Source organism: Columba livia, chromosome 2 (genome assembly GCF_036013475.1).
Source record: "Columba livia isolate bColLiv1 breed racing homer chromosome 2, bColLiv1.pat.W.v2, whole genome shotgun sequence".
In the NCBI taxonomy this organism is placed as follows: Eukaryota; Metazoa; Chordata; class Aves; order Columbiformes; family Columbidae; genus Columba; species Columba livia.
This window is the reverse complement of record NC_088603.1, coordinates 62,222,226-62,240,028: the sequence shown is the minus strand read 5'-3', so window position 1 is coordinate 62,240,028 and position 17,803 is coordinate 62,222,226. Positions and strand designations below refer to the sequence as shown.

At 39.8% G+C, this 17,803-nt stretch overlaps 1 protein-coding gene across 3 annotated transcripts in view; it reads right to left on the bottom strand.

The window, feature by feature from the left end:
* ICE1 (interactor of little elongation complex ELL subunit 1) overlaps positions 1 to 17,803 on the bottom strand; it is a 38,226-nt gene that overhangs the window by 16,388 nt on the left and 4,035 nt on the right. For 2 of the 3 annotated variants that reach the window (XM_065052222.1, XM_065052223.1), the window contains 8 exons: positions 15,308 to 15,384; positions 10,240 to 10,277; positions 8,340 to 8,422; positions 8,030 to 8,069; positions 7,885 to 7,941; positions 6,083 to 6,172; positions 5,945 to 5,998; positions 140 to 492 (listed from right to left, as the gene is read on the bottom strand). In XM_065052222.1, the coding sequence (XP_064908294.1) occupies positions 140 to 492; positions 5,945 to 5,998; positions 6,083 to 6,172; positions 7,885 to 7,941; positions 8,030 to 8,069; positions 8,340 to 8,422; positions 10,240 to 10,277; positions 15,308 to 15,384 (792 nt within the window). The remainder of the gene's footprint in view (positions 1 to 139; positions 493 to 5,944; positions 5,999 to 6,082; positions 6,173 to 7,884; positions 7,942 to 8,029; positions 8,070 to 8,339; positions 8,423 to 10,239; positions 10,278 to 15,307; positions 15,385 to 17,803) is intronic. The other variant, XM_065052220.1, reaches the window with a different exon arrangement.

Sequence of the window (17,803 nt, the reverse complement as noted above, 5' to 3'; positions counted from 1 at the left end):
GATCTAAACACTCACACAGAGAGCCTTTCAGTGCATAAGTAACTAATATTGATACTCAAAAAAATAAAAAAGCCCAGGAATATAAAATCATTATTTTTGCAGTAAGGTAGTGCCAAGCCAGATACATCTTGAAACTCACCTGTGTAGATAGTGGTGAAAGCTGTACTGGAGAAAGCAGAGCAGGGAGAGGCCTGGCCCAATTCAATATATCCATCACACTTCCACCTGGGCCCTTTAGCTCCTGATCGGTTAAGTCTGAATTGCTGTGTGACCCATCTGTCTGTATTATCACATCTACAGTTTTATCCTCACCACCATACAGACATTCTTCAGTAGTCCTGTTCTCCACACAGTCATCTCCAAAAGGCTCGGTACTCACTTGACGTTGCATGGTTGTTACAGAATTTTGCTTTCCAGCACTTTCTAGTGAAGAATACTGTGGTAGCGTTTTGCCATCACACTTCCTGACCTTTTGGTGGATTTGAACAGTTTCTAAAACACACCAATATTTAAAAAAAAAAAGAAAAATTCTTTATAGAGGTAATACAACATAGTAATAAGAATGCATTACCATCTTTTCAAGTGATGTTCTCATAGACCAGGAACAAGAAGCATTTAATGTCACTTTCAGAAATATTTTTGTTACAGAGATCAGCTCTTTAAGATCATTAAGACTATTCTTCCTAACTTTTTCAATCAGGAAGGGCCATATTGGGTAGAACTGAAGGTCCATATAGCACAATGATTTATGGCCCAGTAACTGATGTTGGGGAAAAGCAAAACAAGCATACAGTGACATTCCCCACTCAGGCTGTGATTCTCAGCTTAAAGCAACTTGAAGCTTTGAGCCAGAAGCTGCACTTGCAGGCCAGTTACAGTTATACCCTCCCATAAACACAGAAAGTTAGTTCTTAGCTATTTCCTAGTTTTATGATTTAATACACATATGCTTTTAAAGCTTTTTGTTCTTTAAATTTCAATATTGAGTTTAACTGTACAGGATTTTGCCTTTAATGTTGTGTCTTAGTTAAAGCTGAACCCTTAAAAAAAAAATATTTAGAAGTAAGGTTCCCCCACAACATACCTGTGCACAAAGGACTTTGAACCACTAAGACAATGAAAGACATTGAGCAGTTGACAACCCTTTCAAGATAATGTCAACTATACCAGCTTTACACAGTTATTCTAGCAGCACGAAAGCATGTCCAAATGTTCTGCGATACTTTGCATTGTTCGATTTGTTCCTTTTCAAATTACACTTTTTACATTTACACAGTAACCCACTTCTTATTCATGCACATTGCCCCAGGGAAGTCTAAAAAGTACACAAAGAATTTAAATATGTATTACAATTGTGCTAGATAATTTTAAAAGTGAAAAGATGGCCCAGCTTTCTGAAATGTAAATTCTATGATTTTATAAAAAGGAAAGATTACCTCCAATAAACCAGCAGAAATCAACAGTTCCAAAACCCTGGTGTGCCACATGGAACTAGAACCTACTCTATAGTATTTGCAATTCTTATCCAACATTTGTATGTGTGATCTCGTTTGTAGTGCTGACAAATACTATTGGACACAGAATCAGTAGTATTCAAACAACAGATCAAGCCTATTCTGTATACATCCAAGTACCATCTCACAGGATAAAGAACAGCTCATGGACAAAATGGTTTTGAACAGAGGATGTACTGATTTAATTGGCACAACAGGCATTTTGTTGGAAAAATAAAGAATAACAGTGTGCTCCATTATTGCTGTTGGTGTTTATCCACTCCTATTTCCAAGATTTATCTCAATTACTTCACGTAGCAGATCCATGTCAAAATCTCAGTTGCGTCAATGGACAGTAGGAGGACAGAGAAACTGTTCAGCCTAAAGGGCCTTATCAACTCATTTTCCCCAAAGATAAGTAAACTCTGATATCTCCATTGGTCAAAGGAGCATCTTACAAGTTTTAAGATCACACACTTTTATAAAGCTATTAACAAGCTGCAGTCAAATAGAGCTTCCATCTTGTGAAAAACCTAGATTCCATTTACAATTCAAGTTCCATTACACCACCAAAGGGAAAACAAGATCCTTCACAAGCAACAACAAAGAAGAAAAATTCAGAATGTGGTTCATTCTAAGATATAATTTTAGATTTTATCTTAGATTTCTTTCACGCTCCTTTGTGCCAACCAGTTCTAAGCTCAGAATTTTCTCCACATTGAAGCTGACAGAAACACACCGTCCTGTATTTTTGCCCTAGAAGAACTTAAATTAGGCAACTGGGAAGTTTATTTTGTACAGTGAACTACACAATAGTATGAAGTTATCAGGAACTTTACATCCTATCTGTACTCCCAAGATCAGTCAGAAGCCTATATGGAGCCCAAGAATACTGATACACATGAATCCACTAAGATGTTTCCTCTGAGAGATGGATCAAAGACATAATTTCTGAATAACTATGAAATTCTCCATCCTTCTCACCCCTTTCCAACTCAGTCCCTAATAACTTTGTTTGAATTTCTTTAGAAATGAAGTGATTTTCTCATGGTTATCCCTCTATCTGTAAAAAGAGTTCTCACAGCAGTTTTCAAAGGTTCAGGATATAGTAAACTTCTCTATAGGAAACAGGCGACTCTTTGGCACTTTGGCCTGAACTTGTCCATTAAAAGCTCTACTGATATTGAGCCCTTCTCATCAGAAGGATCCTCTCAAAGATCATATCTCAAAGATAAATTTTACTTTATCCAGGGAATCACATTCTCTTTCATTACGCCACTTACCAAAATGATTAAGTTTTGTCTCCAAATCTTCAACCTGGAATCTAGTCCACATAGCTCCAAACCCTTACATTCCTGCTTCTTCCACTTCTGAGAGAACATTAAGATTATTCTGATCTGAAAACACCATCAAAATCTAACACACACTACCATAAAATACTTCCGTGATGAAGAATGGAGAAAGAAGAGCAGAGATGAAATAAGCAATCCAATGCCAATATCAGTTGCCTTCATACTAAACAAATTGAATTTCACTGCTCAAATCTTTGCTCCTGATTGTCTACATTGCAGGGTAATTAACCATTGCAAAACTATATCCTCTTCTCTCCCCAGCCACAACAAAGCAACTTTCTGAAACAAGTCTTTTTTTCTCTCAAAATTGACCAGATTAAGATGCTGGATATTTTACCAAAATAATTACTCTAGCCATAGTATCTTTTCTGGTTTACACCAAAAACTCATCACTATCAGCACAGTGACTGCAAATGCCTGGCCGTAACAACTGTACACTTCTCAAGGACAAACAGCAATATTTCTCTGATGAAAAATCCCTCCACAGAAATTTTCTAATGCCCTTACGATGACCTTTAATTTTTCAACCTGTTTTCAATCATGTGGATTTCAGGATGTTTTATACACTAGCTACTATTTAGAGCTACAGACAATATTCTGTTTTTCAAGACAGCAAATCCACATATCCCATCATATGAATAATTAGGGTGAACATTGCACACCTGAAACTGAATGTGCAATGCTACAACAGATGTTATCTTGAGAGATTTAATATGGTCTTAAAGACAGAAGAGAGGTCTGCTTCTTAAATCACTCCCATCCTATGGACTTTAATCTCAGGACTAAAAAACATACACAGATTCCTAGGGATTCGGTCTTATCTTTGCATTTACATGTAACACCACCACCTTGTATCTCCATTTATCTGGTATTAAAGCAGACACCAAGGTACCTCCAATGTGCTCCTTTACATCTTCATGCAGTTTCTCCCCTGTCCTGGATCCCCAAATGAAAAGGAACATCAGATAAGATGGGTATAGCTATGTAGTAGACCAGATTTAGCTCAGAACCTCATTATACATACTACTTGAAGAGGCTCACCTCCTCCCGGATGTGGTCTTCCCATCTTTCCTCACCTCCTCTCATCATAAGCCTGCACATGAACAGTGAATGTTGGAGAATCCAAATTACCAAAATCTTGGGCACCAGGCTGCAAGATGCTTCAAATGCTTTTTCCCATGCCCATTGACAATGTAGGTGTCTTTATGCTCAAATTACATGGCAAACAGTTTTATGAAGTCTTATAAAAACAGCAATGTTTTAGATTATGGTCTAAGATTATTGGTCTGATGGTCAGCTGCAGGTACAGTCAAATTTATTCTGGGCAGATTTGTAACAATACTACCAAGACCAAACAAAAATGCTTTTAAATTAAGTTTAGCAAAACCTCATTGTCCTATGAGGCTTTCATAACGGCACATTTCTTGAAAAAAAGCGTGAACGTAAAGCCTGATACATATTCCAGGCTAGATCCAGGCAGACAGATGAACTGACATTCTCTGGAAAAGATGCTTCAGCAATACTACCATCAAGCTGATTTGCTCTCTAAGATAAAACCATTATAACAGGGGACAAGAAATTAGAGCAAACTCATTAAGATCCTTTTTTTTGCTAGAAGATTGCATCTGTAACCATAAGCATTTTGCTATTGTGAATCCAAGGTAACAGCCACTTTCATAAGAGGCAGAACCACAAGATTAGGCTTAAAGAGGGAAAAAAACCAAACACAAACCAACAGAAAGTAAGATGTATTTCCTCAATATCTAGCCACTCTAACAAAAGCAAAAGAGGAACTGACTAGAAAGGACAGTTATGGACAATTGCTTCCTTTTTTGAAAGGGAGTGAGATGTGAATAGGAAAGATGGGACAGGGCTCTCAGAACCTAAAGTTCCCCTTGTGGTAGATGGGAAGGGCACGACACTAGAACCCAACAGCCCTGAAATCCCATCAGTTTCTCCTGCTTAGTCTTGTCATTTGATTGACCCTTGATCAAGAAATCACATTCAGAATCTCAGGGAACAACTGTCTAGATGAGTTTTGGAATGGAAGCCACAGATCTGCTGCATTAAACTGGTGGGACTGAGGCTGACAAACTGCCAGGAGTGAAGCTGATAAACTGGCTTATGAGCTGGTCCTTATATTTTGGCACCTCTTAAGTGGATTCCACTGGAACACAATCTGAAACTACTCATTGAGATCTATACTGGTGGCAAATTTTCAGACCTAACAGGGTGGGGAGACAGGATAACAGGTCACATTCTAAGCTCTTAATAAGGCGGGGTACTTATCCCAGAAAGTATCTTTACACCCTGAGCTACAGAAAACCAAAGTAGTAGAGAAAACAGAAGAAAAATGAAAGATTAATAAGTACACTCTGGAAAGAGAACCACAGATATAGTAATGCAGTTTCAAGGCACCTATTCCTCTTGAGGGCAGAATGAAAATGACAGCTGTTACGTGAAATTAAAGCAGTTCAAGTCTGCTGTGAATGTGCATGTGAATAATTACTCGAATTATTCTTTTGTTATACTGAACATCAAATAAAAAAATTAAAGCTATCACTAAATTTGGTGGTTTGTTTCTCTGTATCACAAATATGAAAAGTAACAGACCATTACCTATGGATATTCAGGCAGGTGGGAATGAAGAAAATGGTGATAACAGCTTCTTAAATTTTACAATCTATGTTACCATGTGTTTGTTTCGGACTAAAAAGGGCACTTGCACCCCATAATTCACCTATACACTGCAGAGTTTATAATGATACAGTAATTAAGGTATAAACATAAAAGGTGAGTTTTGAGTACTCAGAAATAGTCAAAGCAGCTGATGGTAAAAGAAATTGATTTCTCAATTGCAACAGCAGGTTACAACAGCTTTTATTTAGGAAAGCATTTCAATTTACTTGGCTGTTCAAATTCACATTTGCAATTATTTTCAAATATTCTAATCACCGATGTACTTGACCAGGCAATCACCAGAGAAAGTATTTAAGTCTGTCATAGAAATGTTATGCAAACAGTATACAAACCTGATATCCCAGTAAGACTTACTTAATGCACCTGCATATTAATAAATTCACATCTGCTGGAACCTACCTTCTGTAACAGTCAGTCTTCTTTTTTCAGGCCATGCTTTCTCCTGAACAGAAGCTGAAAAAACATATCAATTTTTTTTTTTTGGTCAGAAAAAGAGACCGCTTCAAGAAAATTTCAGTACTTTGCATGCCATCTTACCCATAACAGGATCATTTTCCTGATTCTCTCTTTTTCCTGTTGCGCTGTCAATACACATCCAGAGTTCTTCTAACAAGAGCTTTACTTTTCCTGTTAAAATAAATATTTTTATAAATGGAGGAAAACATCAATTGCTCAGAGAGCTAAGAATTTATGTTTCTTTATTTTTACTCAGACCACAGACATGCCTACAACAAATTACAAAATATCCACAACAAAAATTAAGACAAGGGACATACGGGCATCTCATCTTCAGAGGAAGAGAAACATTAGATGCCATTGAGGGAATCGATTGTCACACAGCAGACTGAAGGACCAGCTTCAGAATGCTTTAGCTTTTCCTTTCTATAGTGAGAGTGGCAAGAACTTGTAGCAGCCCCCAGAGTAAAATTTAAAAGCAAATTTGAACATAGCATTAGTGAAATTAAACAGCTTTCCAAAACAACTCAGGTGTCACGAACATAAATGGGGGAAGAAATCTCTTAAGAAGAAAATATATATATCACATTCTTTCTTTATGTCCACTCAGTAGTAACTCTTCTTAGTCTCACCAGGGAGGAACAGTGCATTAAATGTATCTGAATTAATTGTCAGGCCACAACTTTAGTAGATATTGTCTTTAGTACTAACAGCACTATTGCCAGCTGATACAGAACAACCTACTTCCAGAATAAGACGGGTAGGTGGAAAGGGAGAAATAGACCAAAAACTCAACAAAATACACAAGCACCTCATCTACTTATGCCAAAGCTATCATCAGATCAAACAACTGGGAACTGAGATTATTGGTTTTGAGACAATTCTGTAAGTCAAACACCACAGCAAACTGCTGCTATTTTATGAAGAGACATATTAAAAAAATACAGCTAAATTTTGTATGACAGCTATTAACAACATTAACAACTTCTCATTACTAATAAAACCTTGTTGCTATTTGAAGCTGAAATTAGAGCTCAGATCTTAATTTTCCGATTTTGCCACTAATTAAAAAGTAAGGGGTGAAATGGGGTACCAATTTAGTAACATCCAAAAGGCAGTAAAATTACACCAAGATAGACAAGAACGGACAAGGTCTACCTTTTTTCAGAAAAGTAATTTTGGTAACAAACTTCACATACAAATATTGCAACAAAAGAAATAGAACAGGGAAGTTCTTTTTTTTCCTGAAAATTGCCTTCAGAATTTCTAAACAATTCAAAAGCAATATCAGTATATTAAAAGACTGCAAAAATGCAAAAAATAAATTTGCTTAAAGTTTGACTTCAGTACTTCAGAGAAAGTTTAGGACTTTACTCCATTACACAGATTCAGATAATTCGTAGCAGCCATGCTAGATCATGAGGATGAAAAAAAAGGTCATAGGATAAAAAACAGGTATACATTCTGGATTTCCACTTGATTTAGAGAGACACATATAGAAATTGTAGCAGATTACACTCCTGTGTTGTGTCTTTTGCTTTGCATGCTTCCTTTATTATTTCAATGAGGGTCAAAGACATTCAGATTGTTTGTGTTTTTCTCGGTGTTTGAATTCTGGTTTAAAATTGCACATCCTTTGATTTCACACATGCATAGGGTCGACTAGTCATTTTAATAAATCAAGTATTTTCCTTATTGCTAAAGTGAAAATAGCCATCTATTACATTAGTCCTTCATCAGTGTAACATATTTCTACCAACCACATCTGCTTTTACAGCATTTCTATTAGTATCCTCTGTTTCCAAAAACTCAACTCCATAACAGCTGCCATAAACGAATAATGGTTTGTTCAACACACAGAACAGTCTTACAAAAACTCTTACCTTTATCTATATCTGTTGTAAGATCTGCAGCTGAACTCTGGGTCTCTGCATGCTTAACTATTAAAAAGAGGCGGGGGGGGAAGGAAATGTTCAAATGGAATAAAACCACACATAAATCTGAAGGTAATCAAAGGTGCAAACTTACCTTGTGTGTACTTCTCTTTAAGTACAACATCAAGTTTTCCCTGTTAAAATTAATTAATATTATTTATTGCATGCCATACATAGTTTGTAGAACATCTACTCTTAATTAGTATGAAATCTAAATCAACGTTTCAAAGGTCATGGTTCAGCTGGAAAATTTCTATCTCTTAAGGTGAACTGCTATATTTAGTTACTCAACATCCACAAAAACCATATTTTTACTACTTCAGTATCTCTAATACTAACAGCTTCCTTTATTTCCCCCAGAAACACTAAAAGAAGCTTCATCCGAAAGACAAGGAAAGTCTTACCTGTGCCTTCTTTAGCTCCTTTTCAAGCCTTTTCTTTTCAGTTTTCAGTTGTCTGAAGTCCTGTGTATGCTTTGTTGCAGCCTCTTCAAAAAAGAGAACCAAAATTCAAGTTATAAACTACAACATAAAAGACAATTAATTTAAGTAGCATTGGTCACCAGTCTGCAAATCAAATTAGCAGAAAAAAAAAAAAGACAGTGTGAAATACAAATCTATTGAAGTTATATTTTGGCTCTTTAACACAATAATTCATACCTACAAGTATTTCAACTTCCACTGCTGAACTGTTCTGAACTACTGAAATACATTTATTACTTTCCTCACTTACATGCAAGAATGAAGAGTGGGGTCATATTGTAATGATACTGCACTGTAGAGCAATATATACCAAGTGAAAAAGGGGAACAAAATTAAGAATAAGTTGCAATGTTTTTTTCATGTGTTTATTCTATTATTTAAAAGTGGGTTCTGGTTCAACGATAAAGACACCATAGCCATCTGCATTAGAAAGATGCATTAGAAAGAGAGCACTCAAGAATAATGCACAGAAAAAAGTACCTTACCTGTGTACACATACGCAGGCACGTCGTAAGAAGAGCCAGAGGCCACGAATGCATTGCAAAGAGCAAGTTTTATTCTAGTTGCCTCTCTACTGGGGGATCTCCGAAGCCACGCCTAACCTACTAGGCAAAGGTGACACCAGCAGGGACGCAGGAGCAGGTAAATTCAGCCCTGCTGGAAGATCACTGGGCATGCTGAGCTCGCCTGTATTTCAAGGCTTCAGGCAGGCGCAGCCTCCTGCTCTTTCTCACAACAAAGCAGGAATCTCATAGTGATAAGGTGCCTAGAGTTTTTCACAGGCCTATGTTATCTAACACAGAGATTCTACTCATCAAGCACACAAGGCCAGTAAAACAATTAGTGTGATGTATGTGCTTTTTCTACAGACTGGTGGAAGTCACTTGAACGTATTTACATTTAACTAATCTCCTCGCCAATCTTCCACTATATCCCCATACACTTATCTCTTAATGTCTAGCTGACAGCTGGGAAGAGTGAAGATACATGGGAATAGAGAGTATGGGACAGGTAAGTGGGGATTGAATGTGCGGTTCCTAGAGAAATTCTCAAGTGAGTTAGACACTTGAGAGAACTCCTGAAAGATCAGCTTGGTGACATATATACACAGACAGCAGAGAAAAGACAGATGGAGCTTGCCTGCTGATCAGATCAGGCCATAGAAGAGAGCATATCAAAGGAAAGAGCAGCTCAGGTTGTAAGCTGACAAAAATAATCATGGAAAAACTATTATCATAAACATGACTAGAAGAATGCTGTCAAGATTATTAGAACACTAGAGCACAAGCCCTACGAAAACAGGCTCATTGAACTTGACTTAATTAGTTTGAGAGGGAAAAACACAAACAAACAAGCAACAACAACAAACAACAAAACAACAACAAAAACTTAGAAGGGATACAAGAGCAGCTTTCTTGTATCTACAAGGAAGCATGAAGAACATGGAATGACACTGTTCAGTGGTGCATGGTGGGAGGACCAGAAACATCAGGTCTAAGTGGAAACAACAGAGTTTCCAATTGGCCCTAAGAACAATCTTTATCACCATGGAGATAGTCATGCAGTGCATCAGGTTGCCTGGACAGACTCCATCCTTCGAGGTTTTCATGACCAGAAGTTCCTTTCCTACTTCATTTACACCATGTGCCTAAAATCCTCAACAAGAAACATTTTGCAGGAGGGCTGATGTAATTCAGCACCAAACAGTACTGCCATGCCTTGTTCCCTGAGGCCTCAGAAAGTTGCAATTACTTCTTTGTATAAAAAAGAAATCAAGAGACAGAGTAGGAAAACAGCACAGTAACACAATGTAGAATGTTACCTTCAAGTTTCTTCACTTTTGTTTCCAGTTTCTTTCTCCTGTTAAAAAGAAGACATTGACACGTCATTTTTGTGTAGAACTATGTTGCATGAAAAGCCAGGAAAAAAAGTAAATCTAGCCATTTCAGAGAAAACATACTTCCTAGATCCAGGACCTGTGAGACCAATGTGTCCCTGAAACTGAAAACTTACATTAGTGGCATGTTGGTGACATTCTCACATAAACAGCTGTATCTGTTACAGAGGCAGAGTTTGCTCTTAAGAGAGTCAATCCACTAATCCAGGTACATAAATATACCTTCAGCTATAACTTGAAGTTATAAACACAATCCGAGAAAACTGGTTTCTGTTCTGCATTTCTATGATGCAATGCAGGCAGGTTAGTTTTACTCCTTAAGAACAATTAAGCCTTGCTTACAATCAATAAGACCTAAGTAATGAGATAACCAGGAACAGCCTTCAGGATCACTCATGTCCCACAGCTTTTTATTCAGAATATCCAGATGTTTACGACAGCCAAACCAAAACCAAAAAACTGAGGCATCCTAAACAATCTTTCTGGACAAAACGTCCAGCACACAGCTAGACAAGTTCATGATGCATTGGGTAAGCAATTAGCTAAGGGGTCAGGCTCAAAGAGTTCTAGTAAGTGGGGTTACATCAGGCTGGTAGCCAGTCACCAGTGGGGTTCCACGGGGATCAATGTTAGGGCCAATGCTCTTTAATGTTCTTATAAATAATCTGGATGAGGGGACAAATGGGTACATTAAGTAAGTTTGCCGATTATATAAAATTAGGAGGAGCTGTAGACTCCCTTGAGAGTAGAAAGGCCGCACAGAGAGATCCAGATAGACTAGAGACCTGGACAATCACCAACTGTATTACATTCAGCAAAAGCAAGTGCCAGATTCTCCACCTGGGATGAAGTAATCCTGGTTATATGTACAAGTGGGAGGATGAGAAGCTGAAGAACAGCCTTGCGGAAAGAGACCTGGGGATGTGGGTTGATGGCAAACTGAACATGAGCCAACAGTGTTAACTGCCAGCCAAAAAGGCCAACCATGTCCTGGGTGCATCAAGCACACCATAGCTAGCTGGCCAATGGAGGTGACTGTCCCACTCTACTCTGCACTGGTGCAGCCCCACCTTGAGTACTGTGTGAAGTTTTGGATTGGACATTAGAAAAAAGTTCTTCACTGCGAGAGTGGTCAGTCACTGAACAGGCTCCTTTGGGAAGTGGTCATGGCACCAAGCCTGTCAGAGTTCAAGGAGCATCTGAACAATGTTCTGAGTCATATGGTTTAGTTTTAGGTAGTCCTGTGAGGAGCAGGGAGTTGAACTTATATGGAGTTGACCCTTATAGGTACCTTTCAACTCAAGACAGAAATTCCATGATACAAACAACTAAGAATCTGAATAACCAGACAGACACTAACTGCCAACATTTATCATTGCAATGGTATTTCCAGACAAAATATTTACTTTTACACGTGCAGCAAGATGCTGACTGATTTCATCAACACATGAAGTTACATTAAGAAATAAAATAGGTAGATGTTAAAACTAGTAATTCACAAAAAGCAAGGTTTGTAGATGATACATTTGGAGAGAGCTCTTCTTATATTATGCAACCTGAGCTCCTATCCAGTCTTTAAGATGCATGCACAACTTCAGAAAAGCTTTGCTAACAGAAGTTGCATTCAGAAGCAGAATCCATCCAGCATTATAACCCACCCGGATTACAGAAAACATAATGTGGTTATATTTGTAGTACTCAAAGGTTGAAAAATATAAATGCAAGCAACAACTGTGTGTGTCGCATCTATTTCATCCTTAGAGAGAATGTGACCTTTTAATTTAAGTGAGCAACCTTACTTCTGGAACAGTCTGTTTTGAGTACTTCTTTCAGAGCTTGCCTGTAACGGACGTATTTGTCTCAAGTTATCACACTTGTTGTAAGCTCAGAATTGGGGAATTGCCATCCTTGTAAATATTCAAAACTCAACGAGACAAGGTCCTGAGCAACCTAACTTTGATCCTGGCTCTGAATGGTGGATTGGACCAAAGTACTTGAGAGCTAATTTTTTACTTACATTATTTTACAGTAACCGTAGACCAACATTCATTTTATGAACAATTCATTAGGATTCTGCTTCTGAAGAAACTCAGCTCAAATTACTGAACTCATGTGATCTACTGCTTAAAATAGCCTCAACGTCAAAGGTATATAAAATAGCTATAGCACCATAGAATGGCTGAGGTAGGAAGGGACCTCTAGAAGTCATCTTGTCCAACCCACCCTGCTCGAGCAGGGCCACCTAGAGCTCATTGCCCAGGATCATGTCCAGAAGGCTTCTGAATATCTACAATGATGGGGAGGCCGCAACCTCCCTGGGCAACCTGTGACAGTGCTTAGTCACTCAGCAATCTTAACAGTAAAAAAAAAAAAAAAAAAAAGTTTCCTGATGGTCAGAAGGAACCTCTTGTATTTCAGTTTGTGCCCACTGCCTCTTGTCCTGACACTGGGCACCACGGAAAAGAGCCAGGCTCCATCTTCTCCCTTCAGATATTTATAGACATTGATGAGATCCCCGAGCCTTCTCCAGACAGAACAGTCCAAACTCTCTCAGTGTTTCCTCAATGGCTAGACACTCCAATTTCTCAATCATTTTTGTGGTCCCTCCCTGGACTCTCTCCAGTACGTCCATATCTCTCCTGTACTGGGGAGCCCAGCACTGAACACAGACTCCATGGCTGAGCAGAGGGGAAGGAGCACATCCCTCAGCCTGCTGGAAATGCTTTGCTTAATGCAGCCCAGGATATCAGCAGCCTTCTTTGCTACATGGGCATGTTGCTGGCACATGTTCAACATGATGTCCACCAGGACCCCCAGGTCCTTTTCTGCCCAGGTGCTTTCTAGGTGGGTGGCCCCCAGCATATACTGGTGTGTGTCATTGTTCCTCACCAGGTGTGGGACTTTGCACTTCTCCTTGCTGAGCTTCCTGAGATTCCTGACAGCCCTTTTCTTCAGCCTGTCAAGCTCACACTGGATGGTAACATGATCCTCTGGCCTATCAGCCACTCCTAACTTTGCGTCATTGGCAAACTTGCTGAGAGTACGTTCTGTCCCATCATACAAATCGCTAACCAAGATGTTAAAGAGGACTGGACTGAGTATGCAGGCCTCCTTCTCTACCCCCAGGGTACAGGGCTGGTTACCAGCCTCCAACCAGACTTCATGTCACCTCACTGTCTGCTGACACAGCCCCTACAGGAACAGCTTAAGGGGCTGTGAGGCTCTTATGGGAGACAGTGGGGGAGGCCTTACTGAAGTGTGGGTAGACACTAGCCACTGCTAGTGCTACCAGGCACATCAGTTCATCGTAGAAGTTTATCAGGCCAGTCAAGTGACTTCCCCTTGGTGATGCCATGCTGACTACTCCTGAGGAGTTTCTTGTCCTTCACGTGCCTAGAAATGGTTTTCAGGATGAGGTGCTCCATCACCTTTCCAGGGATCAAGGTGAGGCTGAACAGCTTGTAGTTCCCTGGATCCTTCTTCTTGAAGATATGAGTGACAGATAGGAGACAGATGACATATCTATACTCACACAGTGTATGTCAGCACATTAGGGAGGTCAGTTCCCTCTTTAGACACAGTTAGCAATGGGGTAGCTGCTCTCTGCTGCTCTTAGATAGGACGCTGTGCTAAAGTGCCATTAAGATCACAGGACAGATCACCTGTATGTGAAATCAGGGCAGTCTGGCAGAAGTGACAACAGCAGGTGACAACAATGCTAGCCTGCTTGTACAATCTATTAGATAATAGTGGCTTGTTGCTGTGCTTGCGAGTACTATATGTTTCACAAACCATGTAAAGATACTAGGGTGTCTCACTGAAGAGATGCTTCAGTTCCTTGATCATCTCTGTGGCCCTTGGACTCTCTCCAGTATGCCCACACCTCTCCTGTACAGACAAGCTCAGAACACAGTACTCCAGGCATGGCCTCAACAGTGCTGAGTAGAGGGGAATGATCACCTCCTTTGACCTGCTGGTAACACCAAAATAGCTTAGGAACACCAAAGGGAGGGAGGGAGCGAGGGAGGAGTCATCAATAGGAGTTTCACTGGGATGTGTGCTGGAACAAACCAGAAGTAAAAGCTGACTACAAAAAACAGCAGAATGGTCTTGGAATTCCAAGTGACCAGAGAGCAATCATTGGTATTGATAAATGCAAAGTGATGCACATGGAGGAAAATAACCACAATTACAAACTCACAACACCCAGCTGTATATTAGCTGGTTTTCTTTTGAGAACATAATTACCTTTGCACAGAAAACCGAGAAGTTTCAGTTCCCTGACAGAGGTGATTTAGACGCTAGGAGTATAACAGCGTCAAAAACCAATTAGAAAAATTCACTAGAGAGTACATCAAGAGCTTTAAGACATAACAGGCACATACAGTCCAGGCAAGGATGCCTTTAAGTGACTAGTTACCAAAAGAACAAACTTTGACAAGTATCAAGGCACAGCTTCACAATATTTTGCACTACTACAGCAAAAACGGCTTCTGCATTGTTGGTGCCAAATCCCTCTTGTCCACTTCCAAACAAGGTGGACAGTTCAGAGACTGCAGAGCTGTTTCTTTAAAAGCAGTTATTTTAAGGGCTGATTTTAAGTGCAGATCACTTTAGCAAAATCATTTATATACTGGCCTCAGAGGCTTATCAACACAACAGAAACAGACAGCCTTTTGTTAAAAAGTCAAGACTAAGAACCACTTAAAACTGGAGAAACTACAGCTTCTCCAACCTCATCCTATTCTTAAAAGCCTTTGCTAAATAACCACCAAGAGCTACTTCAGGACACAACAATAATGGAACTAATACTACTTTTCAAAGTGTTTGCTACAAAATTTAAGACAATTCTTCCATCAACTCCCTGTTCAAAGAACCCGTAAGCATAAAAACTTTAGCAAAATGGAAAGCATAACTAGGTAAGGTAGAAGACCAAGTTCTGAAGGAGGTAATAGGGGGAATGAAACGTTGTGAAAAAACAAGCATCACTCACAGAGCATCACTGTTTACTATTTCTTCTTTAATTTTAACATATTCCAGTTGGCTCTCCTGATAAATCTTGAGAGAACTCTGTGGAGAAGGAAAGCACAGTTAAAATGTGTCTTCACTATGACCAAAAAAAAATAATTGCATGCACTTTACCTATTCTAATGAAAACAGTACATAGCCGAAAAAGTATACTCAATGAGAAAACAAGCAAGTTGAAAAGTCTGGGTATTCTTTGTATTTAAAGTAAAAAGTTGTAGCAAATATACAAATAAATAAATCTGTATCTATATATCTTTTGAGTATGTGCCTCCAAAACCTATCTGGATAGGAACTCAAATCTGAAGTCAAGAGCACTATTATACACCATACATGTAGTCCTGCCTTTTTTGAAAAAGTGCCATCAGGACATCAGCTGCTAATGTTTGTGGAGAGAAGAGGATTTTAAAAATGGCTCTGTCATTGAAGAAAAACTAGGTACAGTGACAAGACAAATGTTCATAGCCTACCTTGTATTGGCATGAAAAAATACAAGAAAGAGAGTTGGCTATTTTTTGTAAAAAAAAATAGTTAATGTGCAGAAAATACATATATTTAGAAAATCTGAACAGTCAAAAGCTTTTGTTCTGTAGACTAAATCTCAACTAAAGGATGAGAGAGAAATGAAGAATAAACTCATATAGCTAATAATGTAAAAACTTATGTTCAAAATGGTAACAGAAGCAAAATCCTGCTCTGCACTGTGGGAATATAACAGAAGCTTGGCAAGAAGAGCTGTAAATACACTGAACCGACTGCAGATGGGGTATAGAAAAACACATATATCACACTAATTGTTGTTTAGCCTTGTGTGCTTGACAAAGTAGAACCTCTGTATCTAGATAACACAGTTCTGCGAAAGACTTAGAGGCACCTTATCGAGCATCCTTGAAATTCCTGCTCTACCAAGGGTAAGTCATGCTTGACCAACCTCATAGCCTTTTATGAGAATGTAACAAGGTGGATGGATGATGGCAGAGCGGTGGATGTGGTCTACCTTGACTTCAGTAAAGCCTTTGACACAGTCTCCCACAACATCCTCACAGCTAAGTTGAGGAGGTGTGGTCTAGACAATAGACTAGTGAGGTGGGTTGCAAACTGGCTTAAGGAGAGAAGCCAGAGAGTGGTAGTCAATGGTGCGGAGTCTATTTGGAGGCCATTATCTAGTGGAGTGCCTCAGGGGTAAGTACTGGGGCCAATATTATTCAATATATTCATTAACGATTTAGACGAGGAAATAGAGTGTACTATCAGCAAGTTTGCTGATGACACTAAGCTGGGAGCTGTGGCTGACACGCCAGAAGGCTGTGCTGCCATCCAGCAGGACCTGGACAGGCTGGAGAGTTGAGCGGGGAATAACCTAATGAAATTTAACAAGGGCAAGTGTAGAGTCCTGCATCTGGGCAGGAACAACCCCAGGTTCCAGTATAGGTTGGGAAATTACGTATTAGAGAGCAGTGTAGGGGAAAGGGACCTGGGGGTCCTGGTGGACAGCAGGATGACCATGAGCCAGCACTGTGCCCTTGTGGCCAGGAAGGCCAATGGCATCCTGGGGTGTATTAGCATATTAGAACGGGGGTGGCTAGTAGATCGAGAGAGGTCCTCCTTCCCCTCTACTCAGCCCTGGTGAGACCACATCTGGAATATTGTGTCGAGTTCTGGGCCCCTCAGTTCAAGAAGGACAGGGAACTGCTGGAGAGGGTCCAGCGTAGGGCAACGAAGATGATTAAGGGAGTGGAGCACCTCCCTTATGAAGAAAGGCTGAGGGAGCTGGGTCTCTTTAGTTTGGAGAAGAAGAGACTAAGGGGGGACCTCATTAATGTTTATAAATATATAAAGGGTGAGTGCCATGAGGATGGAGCCAGGCTCTTCTCAGTGGCAAACAACGATAGGACAAGGGGTAATGGGATCAAGCTGGAACACAAGAGGTTCCGCTTAAATTTGAGAAAAAACTTCTTCTCAGTAAGGGTGACAGAGCACTGGAACAGGCTGCCCAGGGGGGTTGTGGAGTCTCCTTCTTTGGAGACATTCAAAACCCGCCTGGACATGTCCCTGTGCGACCTCACCTAGGCGTTCCTGCTCCAGCAGGGGGATTGGATTAGATGATCTTTTGAGGTCCCTTCCAATCCCAAACATACTGTGATACTGTGATACTGCAGACAAAGACCAGTTGATAAACTGAGCCTGCGTGAATCTCTGATACACAAGCGTAACCAGTGGGCTCACTGGTCTTCTATCAAGGACTGAGCTCTGCACTGCCTGCATTCCTACTTGTGTACCTCTGCCTGGGTGCTTTGGTGCTTTTTCAGAGATCCCACGGTTGGTGAGGTAACGAAAATAAATTTACTCTTTGCATTTCATCTGTGGTTTGTGACTGCTCCTGCGGCCAGCCTGTATTGGCTCACATATGCACAGACCCTCTTTGCACGCCTTAGTAGTATGAGTTACAGAGAGTTCAGTAATT